Here is a 20,162-nt window from a genome sequence, read left to right on the forward strand (position 1 = left end):
TTGGTAAAATTTTCAAATACTAATATGACAAGGCTCAGTGCAGTTGTTTATTGCTACTGCAGGGTCCTGTGGTGCAAGAGATCCACCAAATCTTCAACGGCTTTGTCTCGCAAGTCATAGCCGTTCACAAGGACAGTCCCTATATCGAGTTCACCTGGACTGTGGGTCCGCTTACTGAACTGTAAGACTCAAGATACGCGCATAGTTGCACGCCACGATCTGGTACAGATGTAAAGCAGCGTTGGCAGAGGCGCCTAACTGTGTATACTGGGTGACGGCTACCACTCAACTCACTATTCGAAGACTTGCACAACGCTGTTTGCCTTAATTATGCAGCGTTCTTGCCTACACATGTAAAGATGGGAACTCCATTTACGGTACCACGACTTCTCACGGCGCGCGTTTCGTGCCTGACAGTACAAGATTACATGAAAGGCGAGCTGCATTTTTCATGCTCGTGCACCGCAAACCTATAGTTCTTGATGCACAAAATGAAAGAACCCTTACAAAAATGGTTCTTGAATTTCCATTGTTGATCTGTTGTACTATCATTGATTCCATAGAAACTCCACAAAATTACAACATTCATTGTGCCAGCACCATGGTTGTTCAATAAAATTTTTATTGACAACTACACAGTAATTTTTTTATTGATAAAATAATGTTCAAATTCCATTGTGTAATGCCAACAACTGGACCGAGTTAAACAGGCGACATACAATTTACGCGAAACAATAACCATTAGTTTAGGTTCCTTAGTTAATTAGTTTCTTAGTTCCTTAGTTTAGGCTACAACATGAAATGGCGTAATTAAGCTGGCCAGAGCTTCAACCAATTATTAAAAAATTTGTTGCACAGGCAGTTGTACGTTCAAGTGCAGAATAAAGGCCACTGCAAGATAATGTACTAATGCATTATTAATGCAAAATAATGCTGTATCTGCAATCTGCACAATCTCCGGATAGGTTCAACTTATTTTAATCACTGCGGATATTGCAATGTGCGCTATAACTGCAATGGGAGACCTGAAAAAGATTGAGTGTAGGTGATGCAGTGTAAAGCTTGAACATTGTACTACCAAGGAGAGAAGAGGTTCATACCACTGGGCAGCGTACAGGGTACTTTTTTTTTGCTGCACCAAATTTTTAAAATTGCAAAATATAAATCGCGGTAATGTTATGTTTACCATACGAGTGTACAGATTGGCGGCCTCTAGATACAGAACAATTGCCGCACTTACGTGCGTAATTAGCAAAGTTACGCTAATTAACTTTCTAATTATCAGCAATAGGTGGCTACAGAAAATGAGTACTTTGGTGCCCGTGCTCGACACTACCTATCCCAATGATCAAATTTTGAATAGTGGATTTTATGTGGGAGCTTCGCGAACAATTAGTTCCCCTTGGCAGGCTCCTTGAAATTGAAACTGGCTGGACAAAGCGCCTTTGTCGTCGGCGTAGCTTCATGTCTTCCTCAATGCATGCAGAAGCATCCAGAATACTGAGAGGTAACCGGTTTTTGAACTTTTGTTTTGTTGAACTATCGGTACGTCGATGTACGGATCCTACTGGACCTTACCAAAATTTATATCACGTCGCATCACAAGCTACCACAACAATACAGAGCCTGCGGAAAGGCGACCTCGCGTAAATTTACACTATTACATTACGGCAAAATATGCAACAAAATTCAGTGTAAGCGCGCCCACACGCCGATTGGCAGAGGTCACGCGACCAACTAAAATGATGATGATGATGATAATTATCAGCTCCAAAAACTTTTGAAACAGGGCGGAGACAAATATAGTCTCCTAGTCTGCTTGATTTATTCAAGTTTTACATCTACATATAGCGACCGAGACGCGACTCATACAGACTCATGTTCGCATCAGCAAGCGCGACCTGCCCGTCGTCAGAAGAAAACATTTGTCGATTGATGCCGTTCACTTCTCGCGCCAACGTTGCCGCGTAACGTAAGCTTCAGCGCATTGGTTAGGCAGCACAGCTTTGCCACTGCATTCGCGCGGCTGAAACAACGAGCACTTAGGGAATGAGCCAAACCAGTGGTGAATCGCCACAATTTGCAACTAATCGCTTCGTGACAACTTGATGGATTTGTAGCCTTCGAGATCAGAACAATGTGTCGTCACGGAGGGAATCTCGGAGGTCATGCTTCAACATTGCCATTAATACTAAATCATTGTTTCAACGCAGACAATTGCTATTTGCGCAGCAACATAATTTATTTTATTACACTTTGTGTATAACTGACAGCTTTGCAAAGAAATTATAGGAGTTCTTCCCGAACAAATTAGTTCTGAAAGTTTTTTTACCAAACTTAGCCAAATATACGAAAGTTAACAAGCAACATTGAAATTTTTTTTTCGCGTGTTTGGTTGTTTGCCAGTTGTGTTGGCAGTTGTTTCCGTCGCCATTTTGCTTTCTTTCGTGGTCTCTGTGTGCGCGTTGTGTGCGTCGTGAGCTGTAAGCATGCGTGTGTGTTGTGATCTGCTGTTGCGCGACAAGAGACATTTTTGCCAAGAGCGTCGGAGACGAAAAGCTGAATGTACCCGTCCGTCCACTGGCTGACGCGGAGGTATGCCACCGACTGGGCTGCGTGGAAGCGTGCATGAAGAATGGAGCGCCGGCTGACCCGACGGTAAGTACGTTTCTTGTGTCGGCAACGTTCTGACTGGTGTCGTAGAAGTCGCGGGGCGCTTTTTTTGTTGCTGGATGTACGTCGGGCTGACTTGTGCCTGTGGCGCTGGTGCTGTGTCAGTCAACCACTCCGAGCTGTATGTCTGATTCACGCGTGGTGCACGGCATCGGTGTTTCAAAACATTTCGTGCCGGGCCGGTCCCGGGTGCATGTGTAGCGTGTTGCATGCTCATTCGGTCCATCGAGCGCCAAGGTGGGGTCATGTCGTCTGTTTAAGCTGTGTATTTAGCAGCCTGGCCTATTCGTCTGTACTACACGGTAGCCAAGTTTATCGCGAACTGAAATGCACGGAACCACTTAAAACAAGGGCGCCTGTTCCTGTGTTGTCATGCTCGTCCCCACCCGTTGCGGTAGCTTATTGCGCCACTGACCTTGAGGCCGCAGGTGCAACTCCGGCTGCGGCAGCCGGATTTAGATGGAGCGAAATGCAAAAAACGCTCGTGCTTGGATATGGGTGCTTGTTAAAGATTCAAATTTAATTCAGTCGTACGCTGCGACGTGCCTTGTAATGAGATCGTGGCTTTGGATAGCAAAATCACAAAATTTGAATGTTTAACTTGCATGACCCTGTTTCAAGTATTACCGTTGCAGCAGGACCCATGCCACAGCCGTTTATGTGAACATCAAATTGGCGGACCGTCTTTTCCTTGTATTGTCATCAAATAATCATGCAGAAATGTCGTGGCCGATATCGTGGGATGTGTAATAAACGCGGATCGTCCTATAAAACAGGCTGGTTGATCGTTCGCGAATCGAATGCCACCGTGTTGTAACGTAGAAAAAGAATGCCTAAAGCGCATTTGATTGACGCCACCAGTTTCTCTCCCAGCCCTGGGTATCTTTTTCATGTTGCAAAAGTATTTCTACGAAATTATTTGTGTACTCTGGATATGTTAAAGAACAAGATTTTACTCAAAGCTGTAGTGTATCACAAAAAAAGACTTGTTAATCCGGAGTTACTATAAATATAGTCAATCTTCTTTCTTTTCTGGCAAAAAAAAAAGAAAGATTATGAAAGCATGGAAGCCTCTGAATACGTGAGAAAAGTTGCAACCTTTAGACCAAATCTGGGATACTTTTTCCTTCGGAGGACTGACCCAAATTCCTACTTTTATGTTCACAGAGAAAAGTGCCTTGTCATAAAGATGTCGTAATATCAGACACTTTCTTTTGAAATTTCCTCTTAAACGCCCTGTGAAAAACTGTTGGTAAAAGAATTTGGTTCTTGCTATTTCAGTATTCCTAAAACATATGCAGAGAACAATAAAAATATTCGACTAATTCATTCAGTCACACAAATAAAATACATTGCTAACACAGTAGCTGGTAGCAAGAAACACTTGGTTACATAAGCATCAAGCACTTATATACATTTTTTATTATTGATGGCTTTTCACTGTGTAGCTGTTATGTAATACTGCATTTATAAAATACTTTAAATAGTGGCATCCACAGCATCTAGAGAAGAGTGCAGGGCACATTGTGTCTGATGCTATTGCAAACTTGCATGACACATCAACAGCAGGCAACAATCTTACACCATCTGGTTAATGCTTTCTGTGAATATAAAAAAGGATCTTTAAGGCCCTTCCCTGCATGTGCGAATCTAGTTTGCCACACTGAATAAACAGTGCTAACATAACAAGAACCAGTTGAACATGCCCTTCCACATCAAAAGCTCCTGTGTACGTGCCCTGTAATATTTATGGAAGTATAGGTGTCGAGGCCCTCTAGTCGGTTTATGTAAGGAACTCCATGACTCGAGACAAAAAGCACACTGCAGCAGTGTTTGTGTCTGATAGTATTCAATCCGTACTAGAATTTATGAGGAATATTGAATACTGAAGCATCTTTAAAAAAACTAAAATGTATTGATCGTACTGATTTTTCCCTTTTGCTGCTTGAAAGAAATACCCATTAATTTTTTGTATTAATCTTGTGGATAAACATGCCTATTCTTAAATTCAAAACTATCTGTGCAGCATGTGTGAAAACCTGCAACACTTTAACGGAAGGCTTCTCGCTTCACTCGACTATCGCGAAGTGTCATGCACCCGACTCATGTTAAATGCCAGGCTCGCCAAATCACGCATCAGTGACTGATGCACAAAAAGAACCAAAGTGTCGCAAAATTCATTATTAAGTGTGAGATATTTCGCTGCATAAAGAAGTAGCATTTGGTGCTTTATCGCTGAAATGGTTAAAGTACATATTACTTTTATTCAGTGGTTGTATTGCTTTCTCATTATGCAGAAGCTGGCAAGAGAGTGAAGAGGCTACGAAAAATCCTCAACAACATCGAGAACAAGCCAGAAGAACCAGTAATTGCTTGCACAGAGGTACGCTTATTGTGTGCTGCCAGTTGTTCTCCCTTCTTTCTTTTACTTTCTTTTTTGGCAATATAGTGCATTTGAAGTGATTCCGTGAACAAAGCAAGATTAAATCAGTGTTTCCCAACTTCTGGCCCCTGGAATCACTTCAGATAGCGAAAGGGATCTGTATGGATCATTTAAAGATTTGCAGTTGATCTTGCAATGTGTGACTATGACTAAAATTTATATCTGGCCAGCATGGTGGCAGGTAGCAAGCCGTTGCAGGAAAGTTACTGGTGCTGTATGCTATTTAGAAATCATTAACAATGATCGTGTACGAGATCACACTCACTGACGACAGCTTGTGTATCTGTGGGCAACCAGCCGGCAACTACTAAGTCCACCTCTAAACAACTTATATTTGTTCGCACACGTGCACATGTGCTGCAGTGTCAGTAACTGCAAGTAATTGTCAAAGAAATGCCTCTGCAATGCAAACCATGCAACGATGCTGCAAGACACTTGTTTTTCTTCTGCTGGCATTTATGGCTTGTCCATTTGATGATAAATTGTTCACCTTTATGCTCTGTGTGATCAAAAGTGAGCTTTTAAAGTGTCGCTTAATTTTATGTGTACAGGTTGACATTGGTGGCGGGACGCTGATAAGAACATCCTCGATCAGCTCAGCCAGGCCTGTGACATTATCAGTGGCCGTGGAAAATTCGTCAGGGCACTTTTGCACCACGTCTTTACTGATGGTGGGCTCCACGGCAAGCCACTGTTTGTGGGCAAGAGCTGCCTACGTGGCCAGACGGTTCGGGAGGAGGCCCTCGACACCGTATGCGAGGAGACCGATAGGTGTGTACGCTATTTTAGTAGTCATTTAGTCTTAAATAATGAAATCAGAACATGCATATAAGTTGAAGAAAGGTTATTTATACAAACTGTACTGTTAGCAACTGGATGAAGTATAGTAAGTGTTCCTAATATTTCATGTAAAAAAAGAAATAGTTCCCTTCTTTCATTATTTGCATTATGGCCACGAAGTTATGCACAAATTTTAGAGGCCCGATAAAAGAAATGATTGGCTGGGCTATGGATTGATCACAGCTGCTTAAAAGATACTGATGGGCTAGTTGGTGAGCCATCATATTGAAGCAACACACTTGCATCTGACACATACGCATCACATAGAAAGGACATACGCAGGCGCTGGACTGCACATTCTGCATTATTGTTTAAGAACGACCCGTCTTTTGTAGTGCCACTTGAGAAGCACACATGCTCTGATGGCAGTGAGGTGTGACAAGAGCGAGAGTAAAACACAAATATAGGTGACATTTTCGGATTCCCACTCTGAATAATCAAAGTCTAAATAGCGGCACGCCTTGTCAGAGAATGATACCAAGCGGCAACTGATAGACCTATCTTTCCATTTGTCAGTTTCTGTAGCTATGTTTGTTGTGTTTCCCGCGCAAAACTTCCGTATCTTTCAGGACGGGTTTGCAGCCCCAATCCTTGCAATGAAAGGCTAAATGACATGTATCTTTAGCTGTGCAGTGATAAATGTGTTCATTTAGCCTTGTATATTCAAGCACCTGCATGTCTGCCAAGTGTATGCCTTGTTACAGGACTATAAAACACTCCATCTGCACAATTGACGTAGGGCTTTCGATGGTTGATTACACAGGGACTTGTTCTTTTTTTTGTGCCATTCACCTTTTTGCACAGGCTCGACAACCGCACAGGTGCGGAAAACACTACATAAACGCCGGCCCTTTGACCTATCTTTTGCAGATTGTGGGAAATTGTGTGTACATAAGGTATGACTGCGTTGCCTTGACAGTCCTTGTGACTGCGAGTGGATCCGCTCACTTTTTTGTGTTTAGTAACCTGAAACATATCAAGAGCTTCGATGGATACCTAGAGCTCCTGAGGCAGGTTACCTTGTTTGTGAAGCTGGTTTCACATTTGTGATGGCATGATTTTTGCAATGCGTTAAGAAAGCAAGAGTGGATGATGATGATGATGAAGCAACATTTGCTGGGCCCGAAATAAATCGGTGGTGCACGCAGGCACCAGACGGGGTGGTTCCCTAGTTACGGGACCCATATGTTTCCAGCAGCTCCTGGCCCCTGTCCGTCAGTGCGAGCTGAATTGGTAGGGCGGGGCTGGATAACAAGGTCTCCCATCGCTCAAGGGGTTGGGGATTGGGGGTGTTGGTGGCAATTGCCCTCTTCACAAGCTTTGAATGTGCCGATTGGTAGGGAAGGACAGATTTGTTGCTCCTTGGTTCATAAGACCAACATACACACCAATGCAGTGTTTTATAAATGCCTCAGGTCATTGTTACTAACACATAAGCTACCTATCAGCGGTTTTATTAGGTTTTTAGACCTTGGTGCATATGTATCCTCCGATCAAATCTGTTGGTCTTATGAGCCAAAGAGCAACAAAGCTGTCTTTCCCTACCACTCGGCCCATTCAAAGCTTGTGAAAAGGGTGACTGTCCGCTCTTGCTTTCTTAACACACTGCAAAAAACATGTCATCACAAATGTGAAACAAGCTTAACAAACCAGGTAACCTGCCTCAAGAGCTCTGGGTATTCATCGAAGCTCTTGATATCAGTTGCAGAATGCTTACTAAAGAAGACAGAAATAGTGAGCAGATCCACGCACAGACACAAGGCATTACAAGCTGGTCATGCCTTATGTACACACAATTTCCCAAATCTGCTAAAGATAGGTCGCAGGGCTTGCATTGATGTGGTGTTTTGCGCGCCTCTGTGATTGTCGAGCGTATGCAAAAAGGTGAATGGCGCAAAAAAAGGAACAAGTGCCTGTGCAATCAATCACTGAAAGCCCTATATGAAGTATTCAGAGAGAGTGGTTTATAAGATCCCTCTGTCCTGTAACAAGGTATACATTGGGCAGACGGGCAGGTCCTTGAATATGAGGCTAACTGAGCACAATTATCACTACATGGCTAAAGATTCAGATCATTTAGCGTTTCATTGCAAGGATTGTGGCTGCAAACCACATTGAAAGATACGGAAGTTGTGCGCAGAGAACACAAAAAAACAAACGGGAAATTCTTGAAGCAATAGAAATTGACAAATAGACAGATAGGTGTATCAGTTGCCCCTCGGTATCATTCTCTGAAGAAGCACGCTGTTATCTTGGACTTTGGTTATTCATAGAGTGGAAATCCAAAAATTTCATCTTTATTTGTGTTTTTTATGCATTTTATTCTGGCTCTCGCCATACCACACTGCCATCAGGGCATGTACGCTTCACAAGAGACACTACAGAAGATGGGTCTTTGAGCAATAAAGCAGTAGTTGCAGTCCGGCGCCTGTGTACGCCCTTTCTAAGTGTACGTGTCAGATGTAAGTGTGCTGCTTCAAGATCATAGCTGGCCAGATAGCACACATATATTCCTAGGTTGACTTCTGCACCAGCTATTTGTGATGGCACATTTTAATATATGCTCGGCGATTTGCTATGTGCTAGCTATCTTGTAGCTTTGTTTCTTTACTAAGAAACAAAGCCTGCACTATTTTTCAGGACTTCTTGGGTTAACTTAGCGCTTATTGTTATTATAAAGTGTCAAATATATATGTTGCATGAAAGGTTCACTCCAGCAGGAACTTAGTGAATGCAGAGAGGAAGAGCCCCACACATTCGTGTGACAGTCACGTTGAGCATGGAGCTAATTTAGTTCATTTGCCGCATGTCTGACCACCACTGCTGTGATGTGTAACCAGCAGGCTGCACCTACTTTAAGAATGCTGAATGTTTTCTCTTAAACCAATTAAAGTGTGACAGAAAGTAGTGAATTCCAGTTGCAATGTTTTCATATGCTATGTTCAAGCTTTTCATTGCCATAGTGACCATCAAATAATTTAAAGCATAATGCTATTTGTAATAACATTTAATCAACGATAAAACAAAAATATTGCAGGATTTTTCAGGCAGATAATTCAAGCATAAAGCTAGTTTAAACTGCATAGAAGCTCACTTGTATACTTTTTGTCTAGCAGCTCCTACAAAGCTCTTGCCAGATTTACCATGACTCCTTATACTGTTATTATAGCTCCTTATACAGAACATCAGTAGTACATGGATTAAACATGAAAGCTTCTAGCAGATATTTATTTCTTAGTTTTGTTGCTTAAATAATCACTATTGCCTGCTAATTTATTTGCCAGAGCTGCACATTGTTTCATTTACTCATATGTTTCCAGGATACACCTGCTCAGTTTCCGGGAGCCAGTGTTCCATACATCAAGAAGAGCCTATCCTTGCTTTCGTGATAAATAAAATGAAGTAAGACCATGCCTTTTTATATGCCTTCTTGTTTGTTACTGCTGGCTGCACCTCATATTCAGCCTCAGTAAGCATCTTACATGAAGTCATTGCATTGAGGACTAAATGCAATGACAACTTCATGAAGATACTGCGCAATACAATGGCAACCCAGTGGAAGAACAGTACAATGAAAATCCAAAGAAGATCCCATGAAAAAACAACACAATAAAAATACCATGGAGACCCCATGGAAATACCACACCATAATACTCCCATGGAAATACAATGGATTCACGGTGGCCACTTTTCCATGATCTCTCAACAAATCCTCCATGAAATGCCAATGGAATTTCCACAATTTTTCTGTTGATGGTACAATAATATATCGATAGAAAATCAGTGGATTTCCAACAACATTTTTTGTAAGGGAAGCCATTATTTCGAAGGTTGCGCTGATACATCCGAGAGCGTAATTAACATATACAGCACCAGTTCTCGCCAGAAGCCGGAACGCTCCATGAGTTGCGTCTTGCTTGAACAGCGGAAGCAAAATATTTTTTAAACCTTTAACTTGCATAGCCATTAGCTGCTTTCCGTCGCACATGACCAAAACGGACGCTTTTCACTCGAAGACGGAGGTAACCGCAACGCCTAGATTAGCACCTGGCTCCAGATTAGTGACGACTGCAAGCGACAGTGAATCTGCGCATTGTAAGAATTAACACCATTGCTTAGTTCCGTAATTAACTTGTGCCGTGACATTTACTCTCCTAACTCTCCTAACTCCTATCCGCCTTTCGAGGTTGACGCCTTCCATCATGCAAAGCAGTACGGGATGTGACGTGGTTAGCCGGTTCGACACTGACCTCGGCAGTGAAGGATTTCACACGGATGGAAATGGCTGGAGGAGCATGCGAAGGACGTGAGTACACCTTCTAGCGCCGAGAGCTCTCTCTGCTTGCCGGAATTCTTGAGATGGGCAGCGTGAAAAAGGACCTAATACGAAGGCGAGGAAGATGGACACATCGCTATCAACTGAAGTTCTCACTGAACTCACAAGTATTATGTATATTTTAACAAAATAGTGGCAAAAAATGCCGTCTTTCTTTGCCTTCATATAAATTTTTAAGATTTTATTTTTGCCTTCATATTAAATATTTTTCCGGACTGTTTGATTCACAAATCTAATGCACAGTGTACCATCCTTCTGGATCTTTGTTCTACAACAAAATACCCGCCCTTCCACTACTGTCAAGAGGGGTACAAGCGAAGCTCGGGATCCGCGGCTCTTCGTTGTCGTAACGCCTTGGCTTCGCGCTCCCCCACGGCGAGGTCGGCACGTCGACGACGAGCTCTTTCTCAGTCGAGTTCCCGGCGGCGTTCATCAAACGCCAGCTGTTCTTCGGCCGAACGCACAACGCGCGGCCCGCTCCTGCTGCCGTTCCTTCAACGCAGCCTGCTCTTCGGCAGAACGAACCAAACGCCTCCTCTCCATCTGACTGCCGGGCCTGAGCTGGCGGGGAACGGCGGGAGCCCGAGGCGAGCGAACACGCGATCACACCCTTCCCTCCTCCTCCTCATCCTCCTCCTCCGTAGGGTGGGAACGCCTGTGATTGGCTCGCGCCTTGCGCTGCGTCTAGTTCTTCATGCATATTAAACCCCGCTTTAAAGGGCGCGTATGATGAACCGACAGTGGCTGAGAAACAAATGCACACATGGTGCGCATTCCAATAAAGTTCAAAATTCGGGCAAACAAACACAAGCGTCCAGACACGAAATCCATTCAGGTACAGGATCAAAGGTAGCAACCGCACTACGCACTTGAGCTGTTCAAACGTAATGTAACAATATTGGTTTGACACTATTCATAATTCCATGCAATAACGAAAAAAAAACGACAGTAGCTGAATATGCTCGCGTGGTGGTCTCGTAACCCAGAGGTCGGTAGTTCGAATCCGCAGCCCGACAAGCAATTTTTATTTTCGTGCTGCTTGTTTGTTTTTTTTCGTACGGCAACACCAACACCGACGCCGACACGAGTGAGGCAATAGAATCTGCGCTTGAAAAATAAATGCTATTTCACGTATACATAAAGTTAGGTACGCGAGCCTTCCGGCACCTCGTCCACATCCTATTGCAGCTGCCTTGGGAGGGATTTGACCACGAGCTCGGCATCGCAAACGCCGCAGTCTGTGAGCCGTCACGCGAAACCCACGTTCCAGCCACACGTTCCAGCGCATGCGTCGACCACCTCAGCAAATAAAATGATCAATTTTTGCCGATTGTACGTAACATAGTGTTCAGGGATGACCTTGTAAGGGGTCGTACTACAGGGCGGATCTGAAAGCTGAGGAAAGCACATGTGTTTATCGTTAAAAACCCCAGATCCTATCAGTATCCTTAAGTATGTGCTCGCGGCAGTGGTATAACAGCACGACATAGTGCTTTTATGAAAATTAACCGTCTCATTTCCCGCTACCTTTACATCTAATAACTCATAAGACCCGTACGCAGCCACAAAATACTAGAGACAGCAACAAACTGTCGTCTCAATTTCACTAATACTTTCAAGCAAGCAAGAAAATTATGGAGAAGTAGCAAAATGCTCAAAGAAAATTTCATGAAAGTAAGCCCATTGTTATTCACAGAAACATAACAATGCCTTTGACCTCAGTATCAAGCACGATTATTTTTCTCGGGGTACGCAGAGTAACGTTTCACAAGGACAAGCTTCCAATTCCCGCCAACTACTATCCGGTCACGTCTTGGATCTACATCGAGGTAGGCTTGATCGCTATATGGCGCACACATGAACTTCGCGCATGAAGTGCGTATGATGCGCACATAAGAACGTGTACCTACAAATTTATAGCATGCAATGTGGTGCGCACCTAAACATATAAGTCGTATTTAATTTTTTTCCGAAATGACGTTATTTCCTGTTGGGTCATGATGATTTTAACGCTGATGTTTTTAAAAAGCATCTTCTTGCCTTTTCTTTATTTCGCTTTCGGGCATTCGTGTGGCGGGGGCTCATCAAATCGTCTGTTAGGGGCAATTTAGATAAAAATAATATCTATATTGTTTTTATTTTATTTTTTTGCTGAAGATTTGAAAAGTTATGACACCTGCCGTCCTAAATTATTTGAAGATATGCAATATTTGTTCACTTAGAAAATAATTTCTGTGTCGGAGTCATAATTCTGAAATATTGAGTCACTAAAGTTTAACTTATTAATGCAGTAAATTGTATTCAATTCGCTCTGACTGTATTACGCATTGTGAGCATTTCTTAAGTCTTACACTAACTTAACAAGGCAGGACCCGTAATCCAGCTACAGCGCAATAGACGTGCTGGTGTTCGTTCTGTTCAAGCTCTTTCCAAATTTATTTATTTATTTATTTATTTATTTATTTATTTATTTATTTATTTATTTATTTATTTATTTATTTATTACGTTCGCCATGGCTGTGATTACGAGCTTTTCTGTCCAGTCGTCGTGGATATCGTCTATAAAACGAAAGGAATTGCGGACTGTATCTAGATTGTTATTATGCACAACGACAGGTAGTAACAGAAGCAGATAGATAATTTTGTCTTTATTTTGCTACTCTTGTCCATTTTAGCACTGAGTTTTCATAACGACGGACGAGCTTACTCAAATGAACCCCCAAGTGCAAATATTGGCTTCTCTGCAGAAAGACCCTTACTGTTAAGAAGCCATCTTTCAAGGCGTATTTTGCGTAAGTGCAGGGAAACCTCAAAAGTTGGACAAGGTTCGCCCACTCAGAAGCATCGAACATAAAACATCTGTATGTGGAGACGCGGAACCGCAGCTGCGCGCCAGAGTGGCTGTGCTACAAGACGAGTTGTTACCCATCGCTCGCAGGACAAAGCCAGAGACCTGAAGATGCTGGTCGCTCCCGACCGACCACAGGGTGGGACCAGCCTACGGAGGGGACATCTGGAGCTCATGGTAAGTAAATTTGTCTGGAGCTCATGGTAAGCAAATTTGCTCTAGCAACTCTTCTTCTGCCAGCTACGATCGAAGCTACAGGGTGGCTTGCTATGCGCTACAAGTACTGTGGCCGAGAGCGCGTGTTTCAAGGCTCTGCGGCAATCAGTTTGCGCGTGAGATTGTGGAGACGCAAAACGAATCAAGCTTGAATGACGGATGAGTCAGCTCTGCATCGATTTTCTTATCTGATAAAAAATTAAAATTCTTAGGCACAGATGCACGTGTTGGATAAACGTAGAGTCAACGATTGTATTCAGCTAATATAAAAATACACTGAAACGTTCGCATATTTTTTTCTTTTTTGAATTTTTATTCTGCTGTTACTTGACTTCCGCAATGAACTCACTTGCCTGATTTATAAAAGGCTCCAAGCTTCGAAATAAACTGTTGCTAGTTAACGTCATGTGTTACTTATTTGTTGGTCCTGTTCTATAACGTGCTACGTTTTTTTGCTCCGGTGGTCGAGACTCGAACACAGAGATTCAGCTTCGGCACGCCAATTGTGTCTCCTTCAGTCACCGTGCATGCATTTGTGCGCGCGACTTATTTTTTCCAGTTGTGTTTAGTAGTGGCAACGAAAAAAAAGGTACATTGAGATGTACGCCATCTCAGTTGCACTGGGCCTCCGCGTTACCCAGTGCAACTTCATTTTCCTTCAGCTTGCAGATGTACACGACGACCTTACTGAAGGCATTACAGGTTTGACAAGACGTTCAACATTTCTTTGGAAATTGTGAACAAAGCTTTCTTTTTCGTTCTAGTAATACCTAGAGTCAGTAGTTCACTTGTGCATGTGTTTTTTAGGTGATGATTCATTTCAACGAAAAATGAAATACTACATGGCTCACAGCACTATAATTAAAGATCGAACTAGTCTGAAATTACGAAGACCCACTAAAAACCGCACACATCGTAATCCTACCACATTCGCTTTCTTTCAATGAACTCTGTAGCGCATCGGAATAACATTGTGCAACTTTGACACATTTGCTCGCGTTTACGCCGCAACAGGGTTTTCGCCTTAGTATGTGCCACCACCGGCATCAAAACGATAGGCTGCTACCGAAAGCAGCGATTTAAAAAAAAAATGAATATGGGCCGCAAGGCTTGGCTGGCAGAGGGGTAGCTGTAGCGGTTAAGTTTGTTGCGAGACGAAAGGCACGACCTCCGTGATTGGCGTCATAGCCACTCGTTTTTCTTCGTTCAGTCTCAATTTCAATGTTGTAGTCGAAATGAATCCGGAGTCACCCAAATACGGCGTGCCTCATAATCATATCAGGCTTTGGCGTTACGCTGCTAAGCCCGAGGACGTGGCATCAAATCCCAGTCGCGACGGCCGTATCCTGATGGGTGCGAAATGCAAAAACAGCCGTGTACCGTGAATTAGGTGCACGTTCAAGAATCCCAGGTGGACACAAATATTTCGGAGCCCCCCACTACGGCGGGCCTCATAATCATATCGTGGGTGTGGCGCGTAAGAAAACCCAGAATTTAATTATTTTTTTCTTTTCGTCTCTTATCTAAATCCTTTGAAATTGCGTTGTTTGATGTCCCGGAACTGCTCTGTGGGCTAGGAGTGACGCCTAGAGGGCAGCTCCGGATTAAGGTTGACCACCTGGGGTTCCTTAACTTGCACCTAATCTCACGCTACATTAAAGTTTTTGCATTCCGATCCCATTGACGTGCGGCAGGCGCGACTGGTAATCGAATCTACAACCTCATACCCAGCCGCACAACGCCCTGAACCACCACGGCAGATAAAGACAAAAAAAAAAAAAGAAGGGCATTCGCGCATGTTCTGAGAAAGTCAGCGCCAATCCTCCAAACAAGGACAGGTGACACGAAATGTACCAATGTAAGCATGATTATTCTTTTTTGAGTAAGTTGATCGAAGGCTGGCTCACGCATGCGCTATACTGCATGTATTGATTTGCCACGCCTGGACAATAAGACCTACTTTATCCCGATGTCTAAATAAAGCTTCACTATTCTAGAATTTAGCAGTATACACTTGCAATAGCGGTAGTGCAGTGCCGACAGCACGCAGACAGCCTTCTCTATCTCTTTATTGCGTGGTAACCCAGATGTTTTCTATCTCTAACTCTATCTCTTTATTGCGTGTGTATTATTGTTTTGTTTGCTTTCGTTCTCAGCCACTACGCGGCCTTTCAGCTGGCAGTTGGCGCTTGCGGGATCATTTTCGTTCCTCTTATGCTCGTGTGCACGCCTGCCTTTCCAACCCTTGATCTTGACCAACCTGCTCAGCTGTCTATTGTTATATGGAGATCTACAGTGTTTGCTTATACAAACGAGTAGGATAATGTAAACAGCAAAGGCACCTACCCAGGAAACACACCGTCATTATGCCTAAAGCGTCACGGTATACCGCAGGTACATCGGCGGCACGCGACCAACGACGACCTTGGAAATCCCGAGTTCCTGCTCGAAACCGGAACCGATGACGAGGCCCTGGTGGCGAGGGGAACTCACCGCCTTTTCTTGGGTTCACTAGCTGAGGTTGCGAGCATCATGCGGCTGCAGGCGCTGCAGCTCGTCTATCGGCCGCTGTTGGTCTTTGCTCCGGCCGGGTGGAGACCCAGAAAAGAAAAGGTAGGAGTGCAGGTCTCCCCCGAAACAGCCTCATAATTATTGTTATCATTCCTTTAAACTCATGATTATAGCAACAATAAATTACTTTATACTCCTAGTGTATTATTTCGTAACTCTATCTTCGTTCGTTTGGCCGAAAAAAAAGCTTGATTAGAGAGAGAGAGAGAGAGATAATTTAATGACGTGCGCGGTGTTGGCATAAGCTTTGATGAGGGAGGTAGCTCGTGCCTTGCTGCGTTCTTTGTTGTGGTCTGGGCGCATGTTTTGCGGAATAGGGTCGGCGTGTATTCATTGCTGAATGTCGCGTGGTATTGGGTGTTTGTCTCCATGTTGGTGGTGGTAGGTGATATAAAGCTTCGTTAGAATGCTGCGGCCTGTTTCCGTAAGGGTAAGCCGCTCCAGTTGGGGTCGACGTTGCGCTTCGATTAACTCGTCTAGCGTGTTGTGAATACCTATAATTGTAATAGAAGTTCCGTGCTGGTGTGGTTTGGTAGTCCAAAGGCCTGCTTATAGGCTCCTCTGATGACGATGTCCAGTTTAGTCTTTTCAGCTTTGTACCAGTTGAGAAAGGGCGCAACGTAAGTAATGTGACAGATGATAAAACATTGGAAAGGCGGATGAGGCTTTCTTCCTTCATACCCCCTCGTCGGTCGGTCACTCGTTTCAGCAGTCTGGGTGTGTTAGCAGTCTGTCGAAGGATCTTGGAGATAGCCGTAGAGTTAGCTCCGTTGGCTTCTATGGTCATACCAAGAACGCGGGTGCTAGGGTCCACGGGTATGGGTCCGCCATCCCTCAGATGGAGTTCGATTTCCTCGTATTGACGTTTATTCGTGGAGCCCCGTGGGGGGCGTCCGCGGAGTGTGGGGCGGTATAGAATTAGTAATGTAGAAAATAAAGCCAATCTTACCTCTTTGTCTTTCTCTCGCTGAAGCCTCGAGCCGGTACGTCAGCATGACGTCATGTATATCAGAGTATTAATGTTTTCGTATATGGGTTACTTTCGAGACGAATGAAAAAACAAAAAAAAACAAGCAGATCCAACGCAATGTTGAAATGTAAATGATGCGAAGCTTGTTGAGTTACGTATGGCAGCGGTAGCGCATGACACGAGCGCAGCCTCGTCACCTACAGCCGTAAGGTGTGCGCCACGAGGACAGAGGCAGTGCGTGATGCTTGTCGAAGCAGAAAGCACAAGACATACATAAAAAATATACATTTAAAGCTTCATATCCCCTGTGTCACAGCGGCACATCCATTCTAGGGGATCGGCCAAGAATGGGCATGTACCATGCAGTGGCCCAAGCTTCCAGAACATGCCCAGCACACACACACACACACACACACACACACACACACATATATATATATATATATATATATATATATATATATATATATATATATATATATATATATATATAGTCTGCAGGGTGTTGGCCGAGCTCCGCCACCGCCGCCGGCTTGGCGCATGCGCCCTCTGCAGCTGGGTCGCCGCCTGACCACGTGACCCGCCGCGCGCCTGGCGCCGCGCTCGCCTAGTCAGTGCGAGTTTGGCCATGGATGTGAGCGCAGGGGCCGTCTTCTCTGAGCGTTGCGCCGAAGCGCGAGGCTTTGAGCCGTCGTCGCCAATCGGCGTCCACCCCGCGTATATCGCCCGGCCAGCTGCTTCACTGGACAGGGTCCGGAATGCAACAGGCGTCGCACCGTCGAGATCAATGTAGCGACCGCGTTCGCGGCGTCTCTATGCAAGTCTAGCACTTGCGCTTTCCCTGTGGCACAAGAGGCGTCGCACCGTTGAACGATGCGTGTCTACCCAAGCCTAATCACACTCATGTCTAGCCACTGACCTAGGCACAGCCGTCATACCTGGCTTAACGATGATTGTATACCTAAGTATAATAATTACAGCTAAACGAAAGGTTAACGAAGTGAAACCAAGACTTAACCAGCTTTCGTTTTGCATATCCAGGATTAGCTGACCTAAGCCGCAACCAATTCTTTTCTTGTTCTAGAATGAAAAAGAAAAGTGGCGTAACTGTCACAGGACTCTGAGGAGAACGGAAATCCTCTTGAATGCACATAATCTCCGTCACTACTCCGTCTTCTGAAATACGCTGATAATACTCTGCAAAGAGTGTTGTCCCTATCTCGTCTTGCAGTTTTCGGCGCTGAGACAGCCGCTTCCGAGCACCGTGCACGTGCTGACTTTGGAGACGCTCCAAGCACACGAAGTCCTCCTCCGTCTAGAGCACTTGTCCATCAACGACACGACCGTCAAGATCGGCATCACCGTGAGTAGTACACCACGCTTGAAAGCTCTCAGTCGCCTTTTGTCCGAAGACTTCCGATTACGATGCGCAAATGTTACGCAAAATTCCGACTCCTGCGGAGAGCTGGGTGATCTAATAAAACATTTGCATGCACATTTCGCAAGACAAGCGAGAACAGAAGTTTTTGTCCTTGCGTTACGCACTTCGCTTACAATCCCGAAGAGACTTCACACTTTCACAACGACTCCTGTATGCATCCCTTGCTACAGTTTATAGACCTAGCTTAGAGCTTCTAAAAGTGATTGATTTATTGATGTACACAGCGTCTGCTGGCGGGTTGCCGACTGGAGAACGTCCGGCCAACGACGCTGGGGGCCAACCGCTTCCTTCCGGGTCCCAAGCGCCAACGCTGGCGCCCGCAAGAGGCGGCCGACGGCGGGAAGTCACGGCTTCCCGTCGACGACGTGCCAATGACAGCTCCCGAACTGAGCACGGAATGGAGCACGGGCGAGACGCACGTCCATCTGCGACCGGGACAAATCGCTACTTTCTTGGCGAAGCTGGTCGCCGAGTGAGCGCGTTCCCGCGAACCAGGGCCGATCAGAAACGACGGAAGCATCACAGCAGCTCATCGGCGTCGTGATTTTGCCAGGGAATCAATTTTAGCCAGTTAGCGCGTTCTGACAAGGGTTCCGAAAGTGGTTTTTGAGTGTGGGGTGCAAGAGCCGGGCTCGTTTTGCCTATACAAACTTTTTTTATTGTGATACCAATGCTTATTTACTATATTAGAGGGTGCCAGTGCCCTCATGCAATGGAACCTGTGAGACGTTCGCTCCCACTCCACCCCTTTTCGGAGCCGCTGCGTTCGGACGAATTTGCGCGTCGCCAATTTCGTTACTGAGTGAAATACGCGACCAGTTCAAACGCACCCCCGAGTATCAAATGCTATACATTTAAACACAGCGCGACCCCAACAAAACCGGCGCTGGCTCGACGGATGACGAGAACACAGTTCGGAGCCAAAATTTTTCTCCGCGGTTTCAGGCACGAACTAGCATCTCGGGGTGGGGAAAGAAGTACTGTCGCTCTGCAGGAAGCTTCGGGAAGGAACAACGCGCTCACGCCACTAGCTTCACGAAGAGCAAGGCTAGGCAGAAGTTTCGGGTTGGTGGACGTCAAGGGGCACTGACACATCTGGCATGTGAGCACTCGCTTTCTTGATTTCTTCCTATTTAGATTTCTTTATTTTATTTTCTAGTCCTTCTCTTCACGTGAGTAGCACCTTTGGGCAAAAGAAGCTGGCGTCGCTTCGAGCGCATTGGGAAGATTAGCACAACAGCAGAACATGCCGCAGCGACCACCGGATCCCTACAATTTTCTCGTGCTGTCATGCACCGCCGACCAAAACAACCCCCGGCGCCAGAAATCACTCTGGATTTTGTCTAGAATATCTTTTTCACGCTCGAAAATGAGGCCGTAACTTTACGCTTGCTCCAGACGCACAGCTACCCTAGCCCCGCGGTCCTACATCACTTCAACCCAGGTTTATATCCCACAGATGCCTGTAAAGCTTGCGGACAGCGAGCAACGCTGCGACATATGCTATGGGAATGTGCCGGCAACCACGGTAATGGGACCACATCCGTTCGCGACGCGACCGTAATCGCGGCCGTTACATCAGTACGGGAAGCCTCGAGCTCGCTTCTCCCCGACGCCGCCCCGGCTGCGGGTCCCGCCGGAGACCTTCTTCATCGGCGCCGCCGTCGCTGGGAGGCGGCTCTCAAAAGTTCAGAGTTGGCAGACCAACTCTGGGCCGTCCGGCGAGCCAAAGATGCCGCCCGAGTCCAAGGACTTGGAGCCGCCACCTGAGGCCACCACAACGAAATTGCCGGCCATTCATTAATAAAGTTTCTTCTCTCTCTC

The 20,162-nt window shown here is 45.1% G+C and overlaps 1 protein-coding gene and 1 long non-coding RNA gene across 2 annotated transcripts in view; both read left to right on the plus strand.

Moving 5' to 3' along the window:
* Window positions 1-20,162, plus strand: part of LOC135914260 (lysosomal alpha-mannosidase-like) — a 21,850-nt gene extending 1,688 nt beyond the window's left edge. Inside the window, exons 3-9 of the mRNA XM_065447040.2 lie at window positions 63-181; window positions 10,143-10,262; window positions 12,049-12,121; window positions 13,231-13,317; window positions 15,751-15,969; window positions 18,129-18,260; window positions 18,563-20,162. Of these exons, the coding sequence (XP_065303112.1) occupies window positions 63-181; window positions 10,143-10,262; window positions 12,049-12,121; window positions 13,231-13,317; window positions 15,751-15,969; window positions 18,129-18,260; window positions 18,563-18,814 (1,002 nt within the window). The 3' untranslated portion in view covers window positions 18,815-20,162. The remainder of the gene's footprint in view (window positions 1-62; window positions 182-10,142; window positions 10,263-12,048; window positions 12,122-13,230; window positions 13,318-15,750; window positions 15,970-18,128; window positions 18,261-18,562) is intronic.
* Window positions 2,419-9,367, plus strand: LOC135914218 (uncharacterized). The gene is made up of 4 exons (XR_010568253.2): window positions 2,419-2,658; window positions 4,971-5,056; window positions 5,668-5,887; window positions 9,277-9,367. It is a non-coding gene; the product is annotated as an uncharacterized lncRNA (long non-coding RNA).

The sequence above is a fragment of the Dermacentor albipictus genome, chromosome 6 (genome assembly GCF_038994185.2).
Source record: "Dermacentor albipictus isolate Rhodes 1998 colony chromosome 6, USDA_Dalb.pri_finalv2, whole genome shotgun sequence".
Taxonomy (NCBI): Eukaryota; Metazoa; Arthropoda; class Arachnida; order Ixodida; family Ixodidae; genus Dermacentor; species Dermacentor albipictus.